The sequence below is a fragment of the Balaenoptera ricei genome, chromosome 8, assembly GCF_028023285.1.
Source record: "Balaenoptera ricei isolate mBalRic1 chromosome 8, mBalRic1.hap2, whole genome shotgun sequence".
NCBI lineage: Eukaryota > Metazoa > Chordata > Mammalia > Artiodactyla > Balaenopteridae > Balaenoptera > Balaenoptera ricei.
Window position 1 is genome coordinate 61,740,346 of NC_082646.1, and position 19,761 is coordinate 61,760,106.

Below are 19,761 nucleotides of genomic sequence, written 5' to 3' on the forward strand. Positions count from 1 at the left end.
TGGGCGCTGGAACCAGGTTTCTTGGGGGTGAATCCTCCACCACTTACTAACTGACTTTGATCAGGTTACTTTTTCTCTCTCTACATGGCAGAGTCATAAACTTTATTTTTTGTTTGTTTGCTTTTTGTGGGGTGTTTTTGGCCATGCCCCGCACAGCTTGCAGGATCTTACTTCCCCGACCAGGGATCAAACCCAGGCCCTAGGCAGTGAAAGCACAGAGTCCTAACCACTGGCCCACCAGGGAATTCCCAGAGTCATCAACTTTAAACTTGGGAATAATCATACCTTTCTCCTTAGTGTTGTTGATATGTACAATATATTTAGAATGCCTAGCACATAATAAGTGCCAAATAGCCATTATTATTAAAATGTCTGATAGAGAAAAGAGCTAGTCAAGACTAGGCCAGTGTCAACATCAAGCCCAAGTCCAGGGTCAGGATCAGGGCAATTGTTTACATTCAGGTTAAGGTAGGGGTTGAGGTCAGTAAGAGCGTCCATTTGAGGTCTGGGTCACGGTCAGTGGCAGCTCAGGGTCAGGAGTAGGGTCAGGTCAGTGCCAGCAACTGGGATTGGGTCCAAGGTCAGGGTCAGTGTCTGGTTGGGGTTGGGATCCATGCCAGAGTCCAGCCAAGCTCTAGGGATGGGCAGTGTCCAGGTTCAGGTCAATCCAGGATCTGGGGTCACTACCAGTGTCTGGTCAAGTTCTGGGGTTGGATCAGGGATCAGAGTCAGTCTCCAGGAGGGGTGGAGGGGTCCATGGCAGCACCCAGCCCCTCCGAGGAGAGGCCAGAGCTTGTGGGGGCTATAGCAGTGGACAGCAGGGCCACTCACCGACTGGACAAGCAGGTCTCCCACCTTCTGCTGGGCATGCCAGGTCTGCACGCAGTGCCGCACCTGCTCCAGGAACTGCTCATGGTGCGCCAGGAGCTCTGGGATCTGGTCAAAAATCTCATCCACCAGCGACGGGTCACATAGCAAGGAGTTCTCTGGCTGCTTCAGTGGCTGCATATAGCCCTGGGGGACCCACAGGGTCAGTACAGGTTCCCTCAGAGAGATGGCACCCCAACCCACCAGCATAGGGTACACACAAAATCAACTGGGCCTGCAGCTCAGTGGCCCTGCCTCCCGGATCTCCCTCATTAGACTCGGAGCTCTGGGAGGGAGATGGGAAGATCTATTCCCACGCCCCTCACTCTGCCGCCCAGGGCCTGGCACAGGATGGGGGTGAGGGGTCTTGGGAAAGATCTGTCGGATGCGTGAATGAACAGAGCTTGGAGTGAGGAAAGCATGAAGACTGGGCTCCTGGGAGACCCCACACCCTAATTCAGCAATTATTTTTTTGAGCACTTACTATGTGCCAGGCACTGTTCTAAGAACTGGGAGACAGCAGTGAACAAGAAAGATCAAAATCCCTGCCCTGATAGAGCATACAATCTAGTCAGATGAAACACACAAATAAAATAAATAAATAAATAAACCCACATTTCATCAAATTTAAGATGCATCATTAATCCATTTTTTTGAAAAACAATTTTATTGAACTATAATTCACATTCCACACAAGTCACTCTTTTAGAATATACAATGCAATGGGTTTTTAGTATGTTCGCAGTTATGCAACTATCACCACAATCAATTTTAGAACATTTTCATTATCTTCCCAAAACAAATCCCATGCCCATTAACAGTCACTCACTCCCCACTCCCTACAACCCTTCCAGCCCTTGGCAACCACCAATCTACCTTCTCTATGGATTTGCCTTTTCTGGGTGGTTCATATAAATGAACTCAGACAACACATGGTCCTATGTAACTGACTTTTTTTTTAAATTTAATTTAATTTTTTTATACAGCAGATTCTTATTAGTTATCCATTTTAGATGCATCATTAATCTTATTTATCTCAAAAAATCTGCTGCCAATTAAGTTATTATAGGCCATCAATTATAGAATGAACCTGGATTTCAGAGATGGTAAAATGTGAAGAATGTGTCTTAGAATCAACTACATGTGGAAGTCCTGTGGTAAATTAAAAGGTGTTAATTGCTGTGGGGAAAATAAAGCAGGGAGGGGTATGGGGGGGCATATGGAAAGTTACTGAAGGCTTATTTGACACTATCTTAACACTGTTTTCACAGTTTTCAGATCTTCTGGTCAATCAGTGACTAAAACTCCCATTTTTCACCTCAAATCTGCATTCAGTGGTGTTTCCTGAGCATGAATAGCCCTGCTCAGTGGCTGCTGTCTCATTTAGATGTCGCCCTCTACTGGCCTAAATTGTAACTACAAGCCAAAGAAACAAGGCTGTTTGAAAAAGTATATGGAATACTGCAATAAAATTTATATCAAACATTTTAAAAACCTAGCTTGTTGTAAAACAAGCTTGAGAAAGTAAAGCTCAACAGAATCCTCTCGCCTGGTTTGGGATTCTGAAAAGGTTGGTGAGGAGACAGGCGGCCTCCCTCTCACAGCTCCTAGGCTAGTCTGAACCAGGGCCGGATCTGTGCCAAGGTCTGTTGCCCAAGGAGCAGGAGCTAAACCGCTCACTTCCAGGTCCCAGCGCCTCACAAAGAAGCCTGCACACAGTGGAAGGAAAGAATAAACAGTGACTGGGAACCCGATGCAGAACCTGCTAGGAGCCAGCACCTGCGTTCACTCACCACATACTCGCTGAGCAACTATTGTGTGTCCCGCCTTCTAAGCACAGGCTGCAGGCAAAAGTCCCTGTGCTTGTGCAGTTGACAATTTAGTGGAAGGAGGTGGAAAATAAGCACCATAAGTAACAAAATTATCACACAGTATATCAGAAGGTAGTAAGTGCAGTGGGAAATAAGACAGGGAAAGAGGGGTTGTTAGCTAGGAATTGGGAGTTGAAGAAAGACTCCAAGGTTGAGGGTGACACTGAGGAATGGGTGCAGCTTTAGGACCTGGGTTCAAATCCCACCTCTTTCCGGCTATTAACCTTGGTATTTAATTTCTTTCTTCATTTTAAACTCCTGGCCTGCAGGAACAATACCAATCAATTTGGGTGGCAGTGGTCACTACGAAGGGAACACCGGGGCTGTAGAGTCCAATCTGTTTGAATATCACCTATGCTTAGGGAGCACCGTAGAGTGAGACTGACAGGGATTCAACCCAGGCTATGGCACTTCCTAGCTCTGTGAACCTGAGCAAGTTGCCTTACTTCTCTGTGCTTAGTTTTATCATCTGTAAAATGGGGGTTTATAGTGAGGTTTATATGAATTAACTTATATAACACACACATATTAAGCACTCAATAAATGTCAGCTCTTAGTACTACTTGCTACAGTCTGAATGTGTCCCCCCAAAATTCGTATGTTGAAACCTAATCCCTGATGTGGCGGTTATTTGGAGGTGGGGCCTTTGGGAGGTAAGTCGGTCATGACGGTCAAGCTCTTGTGAATGGGATTTGCGCCCTTTAAAAGAGGCTCCAGAGAGCTCCCTCAGCCCTTTCACCAAGGAAGAAGACACAGTGAAAAGACAGCCTTCCATAGACCAGGAAGCCAGTCCTCACCAGCAATGAATCTGCCAGCACTTTGATCTTGGACTTCCCAGCCTCCAAAACTATGAGAAATAAATTTCAATTTGTTTAAGCCACCCAGTCTAGGGAATTTTTATTACAGCAGCCCAAACAGACTTAACAGTCTGTTACCACTTAATAGATGGATGACCCTGGGCAGGTTTCTTAACCTCTTTGAGCCTTCATTTCCTCAGATGAAGAAGAGCATTATAATATCTGCCTCACAAGGTTAATACAAGGATTAAAGGTGATTTTACATACACACACTCACACACACATGCATGCATGCAGGTAGAATTGCCAGGCAGTATGCTAAATTATTCACGCATCTCGTAATCTGCACCTGAGACATGTACTATTATTATTCCCACTCAACAGACAAGGAAACAGAGGTAGAGACTGGATATGTAACTTGTTCCAGGTCACACGGCTGGTCAAGAGGTAGTGCCAAGTTTGAACACTGGTGGCCTAGCTCCAGAGCTGTGCTCCGCACCCCTGGGCTGGACCTCAGTCCCTCCAACACACCAGGGCTGCCTCGAGTGACAGCTGGCTTCAGCTGACACTGTTTTGGCCCACCTCCACCCCTCCCCACCCAACTCTCAGTCTGGTGTCCTCAGCACCATCCTCCCTTAGCTCTTCCACCCGCAGGCCCTGCAAGCCTCCACGTGTGCAGCCCTGCAGCCTGGAGACTCAGAGGTAGAGAGGCACGCCCAGCCCCATCACCTTTTAATCTTCGCGCTGAGAGAAGGGGATGATTAGTTACATCTTGCAGACAAAAACACGGAGGCTCAGAGGAGTGAGGTGATTAGGCTAGCATCACCCAGAAGGGAGGCAAGTGACTCAATCCCTGGACTGTCTTGACTCCCATGCCTTTGACTCCCACCTAGGGGACGACAAAGGACCCCTCAGACCCCTGCATGTCTACTCCTGCCTGGCAGGCCGGGGCACCTCTTAAAGATGGAATTCCAGTTATGGCCCTCCTGTGACTTCCTCGTGCTCACAGTGAAGGCCAGCTCCTTGCCCAGCAGCCACGCTGGCCACCTCCCCATCCCTAGCTACTCTAGGTTTCCTCCAGCCTCCCAGCTGTTGTTCCTGTTGTGCTCTCCGCCTGGAACAACTCCCTCCGGGCTCTCCCCCTACTTAACTCCTACCCACCCTTCAGGTCTCAGCTAAACACCCAACACTCTGGCCCCCGACACCAGGGCAGACCCCCAGTCTGTGTTCTCATCTCTCTATGCATTTAAAAAATATATATACATAAAAGCCATTTATTTTTGTGGTAAAATATATATAGCATAAAATTTGCCATTTTAATCATTTTTAAGTGAACAGTTCAGTATGCCCACATTAAAGTACATTCATGTCGCGATTTCCCTGGTGGTGCAGTGGTTAAGAATCCGCCTGCCAATGCAGGGCACACGGGTTCGAGCCCTGGCCCAGGAAGATCCCACATGCCACAGAGCAACTAAGCCCATGTGCCACAACTACTGAAGCCCGTGTGCCTAGAGCCCGTGCTCCGCAACAAGAAAAGCCACCACAATGAGAAGCCTGAGCACCGCAACGAAGAGTAGCCCCTGCTCGCCGCAACTAGAGAAAGCCCGCGTGCAGTAATGAAGACCCAACACAGGAAAGAGAGAGAGAAAGAAAAAGAAAGAAGGAAGGAAGGAAAGAAAGAAAGAAAGAAAATTCATGTTATGGAACCATCACCACCATTCATCTCCACAACTTTTTTTCAGCTTCCCCAACTGAAACTCTGTACCCATTAAACACCAACTCCCCATTTCTCCTTTCCCCCGCCACTGGCAACCCCATTCTCCTTTCCGTCTTTATGAATTTGGCCATTCTAGGTACCCCATATAAGTGGAATCATTCAGTATTTGTCCTTTTGTGACTGGCTTAGTTCACTTAGCATAATGTCAAAGAACTTGTAGCATGTGTCAGAATTTCCTTCCTTTTTAAGGTTGAAAAATACACTAAGTATACTCTCCGTGCACTTTTGCATCACCATTTGTCCTCACGCATGGTCTGCCTGGTTACTGTCAGTCTCTGCCACAGACTGTGAGCTCCAGGAGACAGGACCTTACCACTCATGCTCACTGCTGAACCCCACAGAGAACACTGCCTGCTACGCAGAAGGTGCTTGTTGCGGATTTGTGCAGTGAATGAATGAATGAATACTCTGCATGTTTCCAGGGCTCTCCCTTCCACCCTTTGCTCTTGCTCTGCCCAGGTGGCTTGAACAAACCTGTCCTCAACTGTGACTGCCAGGCCCCACTTCAGCTCAGACCCACGCTTTCTATCCTGGGCCCCAGACCCACAAGTGCATCCCAGATCATGGGCTTTCCCAGACCCACGCATCTGAACCTGGACTCACCCTCTCGCCCCACCTGTTCTAGGTAGCGCTCCTCTAGTGCCTTCATCGCCCAGGCCAGAGCCCAGGCATCATCCCGGGCTTCCCCACCTTGCCCCACACAGCCAACCAGTTACCATGCCTGGCCCGACCAGTCCACTTCCTAAATGTCTGTCCCCAACTCTCCCTCCCTGCAGCCTCTGGCCTGGTCGTGACTTCTCCTCCCTTGCCTGACCTCAGTGGCCTTGGCCTCCTCTTCTGCTACCCCTCTTCCCAGCAGTCAGACAGATTTTGTAAAGCATGAGGGAGGCTACACATCACCCCTGCTCAAAGCCTCTCAGTAGTCTCCAGGGCGCTTGGTAGAGTCCAAACCCTCCTCCTGGTATCGAGGGACCCCACCACGTGAGCTCTGCTAGCTCCCTCAGTGTCACCACAGGACTGACCCTTTGTGCTCTGTGCCGGCCACATGGACCCCTGAAAGTGCCAGGCCTCTCCTTATTCGACTTTGCACATGCTGTTCCTGCTGCTGAGAAGGCAGGGTAGGAGGAAGCCAGCACCTCCTCCAGGGAAAATTCCCTGACCCCACACCTCCCCGGGGCCCCCTGATGCCTTGAGAGCCCATATACTCAACTATGTGCCCAGCAGGACTGTCAGCTCCTGTGGCAGAGGCTTATCTCTTATTCATCCCTGTGTTTCCTGCACCTGGAACAGGGCCTGGCACAAAGCAGGTGCTAACATTTAATTCCATTCAACCAATATTTTTCCAGTCAATGAATAAAGTGAAGGCGGGGGGTGGGGAACCAGAGGGGATTCACAGATCCAAGCTCAGACTCAGGGCTGCCAAGGGAGGTGGAAGGACGGTAGGAGGAGGGAGCATCTGCCCTGGGGTGCCCCGGTCACACCAGCATTAAGGCCCCTCCCGCATTCTCTCCTGCCCTGGAGGGGGCTTCCTCCCATGGAGGAATGGGATGCCCCAGGGTCATTCCTCTCTAACTTCAGTCCCCTGTCCACAAAATGGGTTTGTTCCCACATGTCTGACAGCCACCTAGACTCAGAATGGTTGCTCTCAGGGACCCAGGCCAGGCCAGCCTCAAGCCTCACCTGCATCAGGGTGCGCAGTGACTCCACATACGACTGCTCTGTGTCCAGCAGGGTCATGGTCACATGCTTCCGCATGTCCTGGGGGGACAGAAGGCAGAGGATGAGCAGTGCCTTGTTCCTCTCACACCCACCACCTGCAGTCACACGGGCCCAGAGAGCCCATCCACGCCCTCTCCCCGGTCTTCAAGGCCTGTCCTCCCCGCAAAGCACCCTGGACCCCCACTCTGCAGGTCTGTGCTCACGTGCTCCCCCTGCAGGGAGTGCCTCCTCCTGCAACTCAAATGCCTGCCTCCCCGGACTGTGCCCCTCAACCCTTGCCCCTCTACTCCCATCCCCACGGCTACTGGCAGATCTGGAGATCTCCTGTTTACTTCTTGGCTCCCCTGTTGGGCTCCTGAAAAGGACTCAAAAAAAATCAATAACTTCTCACATTTGTGAAAGTCAAGGCCTCCAGGCCACCCCCCACTCCAGCTGCCAACTCTGAAAACCCCACCTTCAGGCTCAGCACTGTGGGGTCAGTCCCTACCTTGGGCTTCACACCATTCCAGAAAGTCAAAAATGTCACCTCCTGCTACATATGAAGAAAAGGTGGTCCAGAGAGGTAAAGTCAGTGCTGAATGTCATGCAGCAAGGTAGGGGCAGGGCTCAGCCACTCTCAGACAAGGCTGGATCCCAGTTCACTCAGTAAAAGAGGCTAACTGAGCCTTACTCCACACCAGGCACTATTCTAAGCATTGTGCATTATTTTATCTTTCTGACCACTCTGTGAGGTATATGTGATTATTCTTCCCATTTTAAGGATGAGGAAAAGGAGATCTAGGCACCAACACCTCCATCCTGAGGCTCTGAAGATCTGCATTATGGAGTCCCTAAGGGGTCACCCAGACTCTGCACCCACACACCCAGGGACAAGGTGCATATCCCTGACGGGGCAGCCCGTATTCTGTGGGAAGGTTTTGCTGGAAGTCAGTCTAAGGATGCCCTCTCTGTGTTCCACCCCCCCTGGGACTCAGCTTACCTACTGCCCCTTGCCACCAGTTTCTATGCCTCTGGCCCACTCCTCCTCCAGGAAGCCTTCCCAGGTGGCACACCTCCAACAGATTCCCTTCCCAGGCAAGGACTCTACTCTAGGTCTCCTCCAAGCCCTGGAGTGGTCCTGAGCAAGGTCCCTAACTCCCCAGGGCCCAGATCTCTGGGGCTTATTCTTCCCTCTCCACTCTCCCTCCCAGTCCTCAGCTTGGCCTCAGCTGGAGTCTGGGCTCCAGCCATCAAGGCCTGCTAGTCTGCGTGGATACTCTTTGCATGTGGCAATGCCATGGTGGGTTGTCCATGTCTGTGGCATCCTTCTAGTCCCCACCCTTGGGAGCCCCTCAGGGTAGGGACTCAACCAGTGGAGCTGCCCTGGTCACTACTGTGCCCAGGGTCTATGTCTGCTGAGTGTGCCCAAGTGCCAGGCCGGTCCAGCCTACCTGATCCAGCCACTGCTCATCCCTCTGCTCGTGGACACCTTAGGTCCCCCCCTCCCTCTGACCCGCGGACTCAGGGGTCATGCCTGTCCCCAAGCCTGTACTACAATGAGGCATACTTAGAAAAGTGGTCTCCTCTGCTAGGAACTCAGGGGTGGGGGTGTGAATGACACCCCCTTGGGGGAGGGGAAGAGGCTGCCTTGCCCCACCCCCAGCCCTGTGCTCCGATGGGTGAGAAGGCACTGAACCCTGCCTCAGAGCCCCAGCTACAGCCAGACCATCTATCCTCAGTGCTTCTGAGGCCTTTAAAAAACTGGGGCAGCTTCCAGTAGGAGGCAGCACCAGTTAGGCCCACCTTAGGATGGAGAGCTTGGGAGAGCATCAAGGGCCAGAAGGGCCTCCCAAGGAAAAGGCCCAGATGCCCCATCTCCTGCAGGGACACCTCAGCACTTCACAGATATGGCCTCATTTCAGCCTCACACTCCTAGCTCTATGACAGGACTTGTCATCTCCACTTCACAGGTGAGGAAGTCAAGTCAGAGAAGTGACCTGACTTGTCTGAGGTCACACAGCCAGTGACTGGCAGAGCAGGGACCAGAGTCTCTTCAGCCACCTCAAGCTGAGCCTTCGGGCCCAAGAATCCGGAGTTCGCACTCTGACCAGCCAGCCGTGGGCCACAGGGTCCTCAGCCTGGCCCTTACCAGCTGTGTCACCTTGGGTGGTCACCTAACCATCTGGGCTTCCACATTCTCCTCTATGAAATGGAACAAATAATACCTCCCTACTAGTGCTGGGAAAGCAAGGAGCTGGGGAGCGGGGCAGCTCTCTCCACACACCAGGTCTTTCAGGTCCATTCTTTCTCTGCCTCGGCGAGGCTGTTTATCGACATCCGTCTCCCTGCTCGACAGGGAGCCCCCTGACGGTAGCACCAGGCTCAGCCCTGGGTGGTACAGCCACCACCCCCCGCCCCACTTCCCCAGCCCAGCCCTGCCAGGCCCAGCAGTGAGGGTCATGGGCAGGGAGGCCTCCTAGGGGAGGCAGGGCTGGTGCTGGGCCTCATGGCCCGGGGCTGGGGTAACTCATGCAGGGAGGCTGACGCTGCAACAGCCGCCTTTCCCAGCCTCCTCCCTGCTTGAAAGCCCAGTGGGTTGTCACTCAGCTGTCAGGTAGAGGTATGGAAAACAAGGCCATCTCCTTGTGACTGCATCCAGCGCCCCTTCCGCACGTGCCCAGACACGGGTGTGAGTGTGAGTGGGGGTGGGGCTGGGGGCCAGGGCAAGCGGGAGGCAGGCAAAGCAGCTGTCAACCAGGTCAGGAGGCCCACCTGTTCTGGGCGGGACAGCCCGGGCGGCCCAGCCTCCCCCAGAGCCTCTCACCCCTCGACAGCCCCATCTGCAGACCTTCGTTGCATGGGGCACTGAAGGGGGAGGGGGATATGGGGCCAAAGGGATACAGCAGGAAGACAGAGGGGGGCCTCTCCTACAAGTATAATTGGGACATCATGACCCAAAGCCCGAGACTCCTATATACACGGCGTGAGGGCAGAGATACGTGTACACAGAGAGAAGCCGTAAAGGCCAGACACCCCGCAAAGAGAAAAAAAATGCAGCCAAGTCACCCGGCTGAGAACCAGGTCCTTCAGTCCAGAGACTTGAGGCAGTGGAGAGAGATACACACAATACAGCACGGGGAGGAGGACAAAACCCCAGTCCTCACTGGAGCCCAGGAGAGTGGAACAATCAGAGTCCAGCTCCAGAGAGACACACAAAGGCATAGAGACAGCCTGTGGAAGCCTCCCCCTCCCCCGCAGGGGAACACACCACCGAGCCAGGAATGGGGACACCACCACTGCCACCCCAGCATGACACCACCCACGCCCAGCGAGCCCAGTGGCAGGGTTAGGATGGCAAAGGGGGGGTGGCGCAAAATTGACTACCTCCTACCCCCCAGCACATACATTCATCTGGGGATTGCCTCAGGCCTGAGATGGAGGCTGGAAAAAACCTCTCCCTGAGCCCATGGGCCCAGGATACCTACCCCTGGTGACAGCCTCTGCCTCCATGCAGACCTATATCGCATGCTTAGTGCCACTAGGCCTTGCCAAGGCTGGGTCTCAGGGTGCAGTCCTCCCACTCCCGCTGAGCTGGCCAGCCCTTCTGCCATCCCAAGTTTGCATTCTGCTGGCACCAAACCTCAGCGTCCTGCCAGCCACACCACCCCTGCCAGGGCTCCTCACAAACCTTCAATCTCCCTGCCCCCGTCACTGGTCACTGAGCCCCCAGCCCCACGGCCAGGCGGCTGGTGTGCCAGGCGGCTGGTGTGCCGGATCCAAGTTTCCGGCCCTGAGCCCCAGCATCTGCCGGTGCCTCCCCCAGTCCAGGGTCACCTGAGCTCTAGGCCTTGGCCCTGGTCCCTCGCTGCCCCTCCCCCTCCCCGTACCTGGGCCTCCCCGGGCTCAGCAGGGTCAGCGCTGCTGCTCCCCCCGGCGGGCTCCCCGGAGGCGGCGGCTGGGCCCAGATCGCGCATGTCTTCCAGCGCGATGGTGAACTGGGCCAGCGTCTTCACCATCTGTAGCATACGGCCGGCCTGCCGCCGGGGCAGGGGCGCCGGGGCGGCGGGGGTCTACGGGCCCCCTCCCTCCCACCGACGCTCCCTCCGGGGGCTCAGCCGGGCCGCAGCGGCGGTCGCGCGCTGTCAGTTCCAGCGTCGATCTGATGGCGGCGGCCGGGCCCGCGGCGGCGCTGTTGCCTCCTCCGCTCGAGTGCGCCCGGCGAGCCCCGCGCGCGGCGCCGCTGGCGGCGCGGAGGAGGGGGGGGAGTCGCCCGCTCCCGGGCCACCCCCGCCTTCACGCGGCCCCATCTCCCGCAACACGCAAAAGGCGACCGACCTCGACCCCGCCGCTCCGCCACACAGCGGTGTCAGCTCTTGGACCCACCTCCCTCTGAGGACACGAGTCCGCGCAGATCCGTGGACAAAGGCGAGTACACTCGAAAACACGCACTTTTTGTCCACACCTGTACGCACGGAGGCACACGCAGTGGCATGCAAATACCTACACAGAACAGGCCCACATACATGGATACCTGCCCTCGGTGCTCGATTAGGAAACACGCCTGGGTCAGAGCCAAGGGCACACACAACAATATAGTTCCATACAGACCTGAACCCTTACACACAAGAAACCGACCCAGGGCTGCACACAGTGGCATGTGCTTCCGTGTTCACACAACTATAACCAGGCAAAAATAGGCACACAAATTTAGGGATGTGCACACATACACATCCCTGGGAATTTGCTGTCCTCCTGTCCAGGGGCAGAGCACTCGGACCATGGAGGGGGGGCTACCAGGGAAAAGGGCCCACCATGAGTCATCCCTACTCCCACCCCAACCAGCTGACCTGTGTCCTGTGCTTGAGACAGTCCCAGAGGGTTCAAGTCCTATCCCTCTCCACCCCATCCCACTACCCCCCGCCACGTGGAGGGGCTCAGGCATTTACACCCCCCGCCCCACACCACCACCAAACTGTGCTCCAGGATGTCTCCTGGCAGGGTCCTCAGGACCTGTTCCTCAAATCCCAGGTGATGCCCGAACCTATTCCAGACTCACTTAATCATGAAGGGGGCAGGGTGAGCTTAGTTTTGCACCAGCTTCTACCCTCACCAAGGGACTCTGATGCACCCTGAAGCTGACCCGGGAACTCATACTCCCCTAGTGTACTGAGGGCTCCCACACTCACCAAACCCCCAACTGACACCCTCCCCCGAACCTGCTTCCCCCAGGGTTTTCTGTGCAGTGGAGACCTTCCGAACTCATCAACAAGCCAGTCCCAGCTCCACTTGCTTGATATCCCCCTCCCCTGCCACTTCTGTTCTAACTCCTAGAAACAGACCAGGCTCTCTCCTGCCCCAGGTCCTTGGCCCATGTCTTTTCCCTCTCCTACAAGTGTTTTTTCTTTTTCTTTAAGACTAATCTTAGTGCAAATGTCACCTCAGGGAAGCCCTCCCTGATCCTCAGATTAGGTCAGGTGCACCTGCTCATGCTTTCAAAGAGCCTCAGTTTTTCTTAACCAGGTATTATAGTTTGTAATTATACATCTGAGCAATCGCTAGATTGATGCTCATCTCTTCCCAGGGGACAGTAGGTTCCCTGAGGGCAGGGTCCACGTCCCTTTTGCAAACCATAGGACTCTGCACATAGATGCCGGCTAATGACAATAACTCCAATAACTCTTCCTCCTCCCTTCTCCCCACACACCAAGCAGTCACCACCGAAAGGCAAACCAGCCCATGCAGGTCCCTGCTCATGAAACTTCCCTGGCATCCCATGACACAGGATCAGCCCTTCCTACTGGCCCTTGCAGCCTCTTATCCTGTTCTGCCCCACTGCCCACCCCATCCCCCTGTTCAGCCCTCAACCAAGGTGAGTCCACACCCCACACCCCTGGCCAGCACTGGCATCTTCAGAGAGTCCCAAATAACCAACACTAAAATTTTAACTCCCCAACAGACAATCCGCAAGTAGCCAACAATGAAAACAGGCACAGGGAATTCCAAGAGAGTAGCAAGAGAAAACCGGTGTGACCTGCACCTGGCAGGGGCTCCCAGAGCAGTGAGCACTACACAGACGGGGGGGTGGGGGGAGGGGGGGATGCTCCCAGAGCCTGCATTGGGGGGCGGAGCCCGACACCAGACGGGTGCTCCCTAAATTTGTGCCGCATAATGAGAGAACAATTGGTGAACCCACTGGTCTCTCCTGGGTCACATGAGGGCCCCGCCCAGAGTAACTCTAGAGCCAGTCTGCTGAGAAAGAATGAATGCAGGCAAGAGTGTGTATTCTGCGCGAACTTGCTTCCTGGTCCCTCTATAGCAGTGGTTCTCAAAGTGCGTCCCTGTGGAACTCGTGGGAACCGTGTTAGAAACGCGCATTCTCAGCTTCCCTGACACCACCCTACTGGGATGGAGCCCAGCAATCTCTGTATGGGCAGCACAGAGCCTTCAAGGCCAAGAGCCTGCCTGGCCACCACATCCCCAAAGCGGGTACTTGCCCAGCCCCTTCTGCCCCACAGATGCGGAAGTGAGGGTCTTCCAGGAGGGCCCCAAGCCCTCTTCTGCCTCTGGTTTGTACCGAGGAATCCAGTGAGACCCCCACCTCTCACTCTCCGAATGGGATGGATTGTGGACTTCCCTGGGGGTGGGACCTGCTCCTCTTCCTCCTCCTCTTGGGCTCATCACATTAGCAGAGGGTTTGGAACAGCCAGACCAGTTGACTGAGTGATGATATGAGCAAGGAGGATGGACACCAGTCCAAATGGCCAGGTCCCAAAGATAATCCCACACTAGCACAAGGGCCTGTGGTCTGAAGGCCTCACCCCAGGCCCATCGCTTGATACTACAGCTACTTAACCCACATTTGGCTTTCTCTCAGAACACCTCCTCCCCTATCTGACCCTCTCTCCAGCTATATGACCTGGGCCTTATTTCCTCTAAATTGCTGGGAGGCAGTGCACAGCTTGGGCTTGTTAGTGAGGTACACTCATTCCCTCACTCACTCCAGCGGGACCAGGCCCTGCAGAGATGAATCCATTCTGGCCAGCACCCAGGAGCTCCCAGACAACACATAGGGTTCAGCAGAGGGAGTCGCCTCTGCCTGGGGGACTGGAGGGGAGGGGTATCCAGGGAGGGCTTCCTGGAGGAGGCAGGGTTTGAACAAGGTCCCAAGGTCAGGAGATTCAGAGGCATGTGGGTGCCCAGAAGGCAGAGTTCACCAGAGGCCCCTGCCCTGGAGAAAGGGGCGGGGCCTGGTGCTGAAGGCTTTGCTTGCTGCCGCTGCTTCATTAATGATAGCTAATTAGATCCAAGCCCATTGCCGTGGCAACACAGGGGCTGGTCAGAGTAGGGAAATGAAAGGAAGCTGAGAGAAGGAACAGGAATGCACAGCTGCTGAATCAGGGTGTCCAGGGGTCACCCCCACAACACCACAGGTATCAGAGCCCCTCAGGGGGAGGTCAGCTGGCGTGGAGGCTGGAGACACCCCTGGGCAGGTCTGGTTCTGTTGTTGTTCCTCTGAGCTCCCATTTCAGACACTGATTTCTTTTCCTTTTGGGTATCGGCAGTTGTTTCAAGTGAATCTGGCTCAGAATAGTTTTTGTAAGTGTATAAGGTAGTTGGTAAAGGCCCATCGAGCCCTCCTCTTCATACCCCAAACCCCACCACACCCCATGTACCTCCCTCCTCACCAAACAGCTCCCCTCCCCCTCCTCAGTCAGGGAAAGGCAAGAGGCAGGGATAGGAAAGGGCTCTGCTCCGCAAGGCCACCACCCCACTCCAGGAGCCAGCTGGGCACCCCCTGCCAGCCCTGGGGAACACCAATCCTCCTGACCCCCACCTAGTCAGCTGACAACTTCCCCATCTCTGAGGGAAGCCTAACAACTTGCTTGCCTACCTCTAGACTCACTCCCACCCTGAGCCCCACCAAGACCACCTGCAAGACCTCTTGCCCACTTGGGGCCACTTGTGCTGGACCAGCTGGGGGACCAGTGATGAAAAAGGACATATGGATGGACAAATGGATGGCTAATGAGTAATGGCTGAATAAATGAAAGGGTGGATTGATGATGGATGAATAAATAAACGGATGGAAGAACAGAATGATGAATCAATGACAAATGAACATAAATGGATACACAGACACATGGTCCAATGGGTGAGAAGTTAATTGAGTTTTTATTTTATTCATTTGTTGATTAGCTTAACAAATATTTATTGAGTACCTTCCAGGTACCAAGCACTGTGCCGGGGACTTAAAGGTAAGAAAAGAAGTCTGTGCCCTGCTGGGCACCACAGCCTATGTGGGAAGACAAGAGTTGAAAAAGAAATAAGTACAATGCAGGTTCAGGGGCAGCAGGTCTCATCAGGCTCCTGCAGGATGGGGAGGGGTCTCCAGCCTTTCACAAGTGCACAGCTCTAACATATTTGCCAGAAGAGTGTCTGGGCCCCAAAGCTGCCCAAATCAGAACACTGGGAACGCCATAATCTTAGAATCCTCACCATCACTAATGCAAATTGAACACTTTTCAGGTGTGAAAGCACCCCACCATTGCTTTCCAAGCCCTGGCTCCTTTAATCCCCACAGGAGCCCTACGTCAAGGGCTTTGATATTGTTATTCCCCCATTTTACAAACAAGGAAACTGAGGCTCAGGGAGTCACCTAATTGGTAAGAGGTGGAGCCCAGGTGGCTGCCTCCAGGTCCCATGCTCTTAAAACCACCACCTGCCCTGGAGAGAGCCCCTCTCCACCTCCCCTCAGGCTCCCCTGCCTCCCTGGTGCCCTGGTTGCCAGAATTGCTTCTCCAGCCTCATCTGTACTGAGACAGTGAGGCAAACATGTTCTCCTGACCCAGGACGGATTTGGTAGAAAACAAAATGCTGTCCACAGGCAATGCTGGGATCATGGAGGATCCTCTTCCCTGGGAACTGAGCCCTGGCTAACGGCCCAGATGGACTGTCTGAGCTCCTGACCTCACCAATGTCCACGGGCATTAAGTTAGTACTGAATGTTCCCAACCTAATGTGCTATCCATTTTGCTGATGGCTGCTGCCCTCCTCAGGTCCTCAGGTTCATCAATGAAATGAAAGTTCCAAAAGAGGGACTTCTGGGTATAGCAATTAAAAGGGCAGGCTGTGAGCCAGACAGCTTGGGCTCAAGTCCTGGCTCTACCACTTACTGGTGATGTGACCTTGAGCAAGACACTTCCCCTCTTGGGGCCTCAGTCTCTCCATCTGCTCTTGTCTGAGACCCCTTCCCTCTTCTTCCCATCATCCATCCCTTCCCACGTCATGGCCTGTCCCTTACAGACCCCCTCCCTTCTAGGAGGCGGGGCCTTCTCAAGGCTCCATAGAGTTCCCAGGCCTCAGGCAGCTGCAAGGACAGTGTCCAAGCCAAAGGACTCCCTTGGGACTGGCTGCTCCGGGTGGGCCCCAGAATTCTGGGGAATGTGCTTTGAGAACGGGAAGGAGAGATCAAGGGCTTAAGGAGCCTCAGGTCCTTCCTGCCACAGGGCCACTGCCCTACTTAGGTTGGACCGTGTGCACCTGGAGGTGAGACTATGAGAGACACGACGCGTGTCCCAACTGTTCGGATTCATCCACGTGTCTGTGTATGCCCTTGTCAGTGGTCTTCTGTGGCCATGTGACTACACAGCCCCTCTGTGGGTGATGGTCTACGTGGTTCTGTGGCAGAGGTGGAAAGTGAAGGGGCCACTTCAATAAAAACCAAAACCAGCTATAGCTGAGCATTCACCAGGTGCCAGGCATGGGTGAAGTACTTTACATCACTGTCTCAATTATCCTCATGAGCACCCCAGGAAGGTGTGGTAGACTGCATTTTTAGGTAGCTACCACAATATTTTCCATGCCACATGGTCTTCTTACAATGTGGTGTTGACACTCTTCCTACAGAGGGATGAGGTTTATGTTCCCTCTCCTGGAAACTGGGTGGACCTTTGTGACTACCTTGACCAACAGAGTACAGCAGAAGGGATACTGTGTGACATCCAAAGCTAGGCCATACACATGCCACGTACCTTCACCTTGCTCTCTTGGGTCACTCATTCTTAAAGCCCAGCGCCATGTTGTGAGGAAGCTCAGGCCACACGCAGAGGCCATGTGTAGGGTACTCCAGCCAACAGCCCAGATGAGGTTCTACTCAAATGCCAGCAGAAACTGCCAGATTTGTGAGTGGGCACGCCTTCAAGATGAGTCCAGCCCAGCTACTATCTGATTGCAATTGCACGAAAGACTCTGAGTAAGAACCACCTAGCTGAGAAAGCAGGCCCAGAGAGGTGAAGAAGCCACAGTTATGTAGCCAGTAAGTGGCAGAGCTGGGATAAGAACCCAGGGTCTTTAATGTCCTGATGGGATGAATGAGGCAAGAGGATACTTTCTGCACAGACCCAGATTTCATCTGTTGGCCCAGTGGAGTCCATCTGGGACCCCAACCTCTGTAGCACTAGAAAATCTCACCACCCTTCCAGAAACTATCTCTGATGGCTGAAAGGAGGATTGAGGGGGCAGCTCTCACTCCCTATGCTGGGGCTCAGGCCCAGCTTCTGGCAGCTCAACCATGCTGGCCACCTTTCAGCCCAGAAGAGACACCCTACCCACTGTACTCCTGACCCCCTCACCTCAGGGAATGACACACATTCCCTATACCCTTGGTGGGGACTTATTTTTACTGCCAGCTCATGTTTAGTGAGGTGCTGTTTCTTATGTATTATCTCATTTAATCCTCACACCAATCCTCTGAGTTATATATCACTATTATCGCCATTTTACAGATAAGGAATCAAAGGCTCTGAGAAGTGAACTAACTTGCCTGAAGTTATGAAGTCGGATGTGGCAAAGCTGGGATTTGACCCCAAGTAATCAGCGTATCAGAGAAGTTGAGTGACTTCACCAGGGTCACAAAACACATAAATGAGGAGTTAAGCCAAGCCAGAGCACCTAGAATTAGATGGCAATGGGCTATATCCTCTTCTCTGGATGACTGGAAATAGAGATGAAAGTAGGCAAATAGGAGGAAGGTCTCTCTGTCTGTCTCCCCCACCCCCCGCCTCACCACTATAATGTTCATAAAAGCAGAGACCAGGTCTCTCCATGTTCACAACTGTGTGCCTGACATACAGTAGGTGTACCATACATATCTGCTGATTGACTGACTTGCTCTGTGACTTTAGCCAAGTTGCTCCCCACTCTGGGATTCAGTTTCCCCTCTGTAAACAAATGAAGGAGGAGGGAAGGTGCAGGTGGACTCTAAATTCCCCACCAGGCTCCCTGAGCGAGGTGGGAAAGTGAGGTCATGCCCAGAGATGGGGAATGGACAGGTTGACCTTCCTCCCTGATTGCAGGCACCGGGATCCAGCCTTCTGGCCTAAGGGAGGAAGTTGGAGCTCCAGAAACTGCACTTCCTCTAGACACCCACAGGTGGCAACAGAGGCCCGCATGGCAGGGGCTGCGGTGCATGTGGTTTGAATTTAACTCCAGTCTTGTTTCATGTGGGTTTTTTCCCTCTCTTCTTCTCTGCCCTCCAAAAACCATGCACCCCCTCCTTAATTTCAAGAAGATACAGCTGGATCTTCCAGCCTGGGAAGGAAGAGTTTCTTAACATTACGGATAATGGCCAGAAGCAGGAGGCGGGGGTTAGGGGGTAGGTGGATAGACAGACCCCAACAGATGTGAAAAACAGCTCCTGAAGAGCTAGTAAACTCTGAATTTACTCATCTCCAGGGCCCAAGAGGTTGGGACTGTCATCCCCATTTTACAGGCAGAGTAACCAAAACCCAGATCTTCTGGGTCCCACATCTGAGTGGCGATGTGGGGTGGGGTGGTGGATGGGCAGGAATACCACTGGGAATCTGATGAAGCCTTAAAGTAGGATCTGCTAAATCTGGCAACCCTAGCTCCCAGGAAAAGCACCCACCCACCGCTGTGCGCACTGCTGCTCACAATAGTGGCCTGGCCCCTGGTCCCAGCCCTGGCTCAGAACTTGTGGATGAGGTCTGTTTCCATACGGGCTCTAAAAATTACTTCCTTCAAAATGTCTAAACCTTGCTCAGCATAGAACACTGTACCAGGAATCGGACCCATATGGTCTGGGCCCAGCACCACCATCTTCCAGCTGTTTCAAACATCCCTTTCCCTCAGCCTTGGTTTTCTCACTTCAAAAGTGAGGGTGGGGCATCCCTGGTGGCGCAGTGGTTGAGAATCTGCCTGCTAATGCAGGGGACACGGGTTCGAGCCCTGGTCTGGGAAGATCCCACATGCCGCGGAGCAACTAGGCCCATGAGCAACAACTACTGAGCCTGCGCGTCTGGAGCCTGTGCTCCACAACAAGAGAGGCCGCGATAGTGAGAGGCCCGTGCACCACGATGAAGAGTGGCCCCCACTTGCCGCAACTAGAGAAAGCCCTTGCACAGAAACGAAGACCCAACACAGCCAAAAATAAGTAAGTAAATAAATTAAAAAAAAAAAAAGTGAGGGTGAACACCTACTGCACAGCAGGTGCTCTGCAAAGGAAGGCTCCCTTCCTTCACCTCCACCCACTCTCCAGCATGCAGGGAGGCTGGGGTGAGGGATCGTGGGAACGGAAATTATCCAGTGCCTGTTTCCAGCCCCTCCTGTTCCCTCCCTCCTTCCCTCGAACCCAGGCACAGTGGGGGGGGGGGTTCCATTTGTGTGTGTTGTTCGGGTGGGATGGGGTGTCCTGCCTCTAGAGCGGAAAATGATTCACTGGGCTGTGGGCCAG

General features: G+C 53.5%; 1 protein-coding gene across 2 annotated transcripts in view; it reads right to left on the bottom strand.

Moving 5' to 3' along the window:
- ARHGEF17 (Rho guanine nucleotide exchange factor 17) overlaps positions 1-19,761 on the bottom strand; it is a 57,952-nt gene that overhangs the window by 13,155 nt on the left and 25,036 nt on the right. Inside the window, exons 2-3 of one of the 2 annotated variants that reach the window (XM_059930846.1) lie at positions 6,993-7,070; positions 832-1,014 (exon numbers count right to left, since the gene is read on the bottom strand). In XM_059930846.1, the coding sequence (XP_059786829.1) occupies positions 832-1,014; positions 6,993-7,070 (261 nt within the window). The remainder of the gene's footprint in view (positions 1-831; positions 1,015-6,992; positions 7,071-19,761) is intronic. The other variant, XM_059930847.1, reaches the window with a different exon arrangement.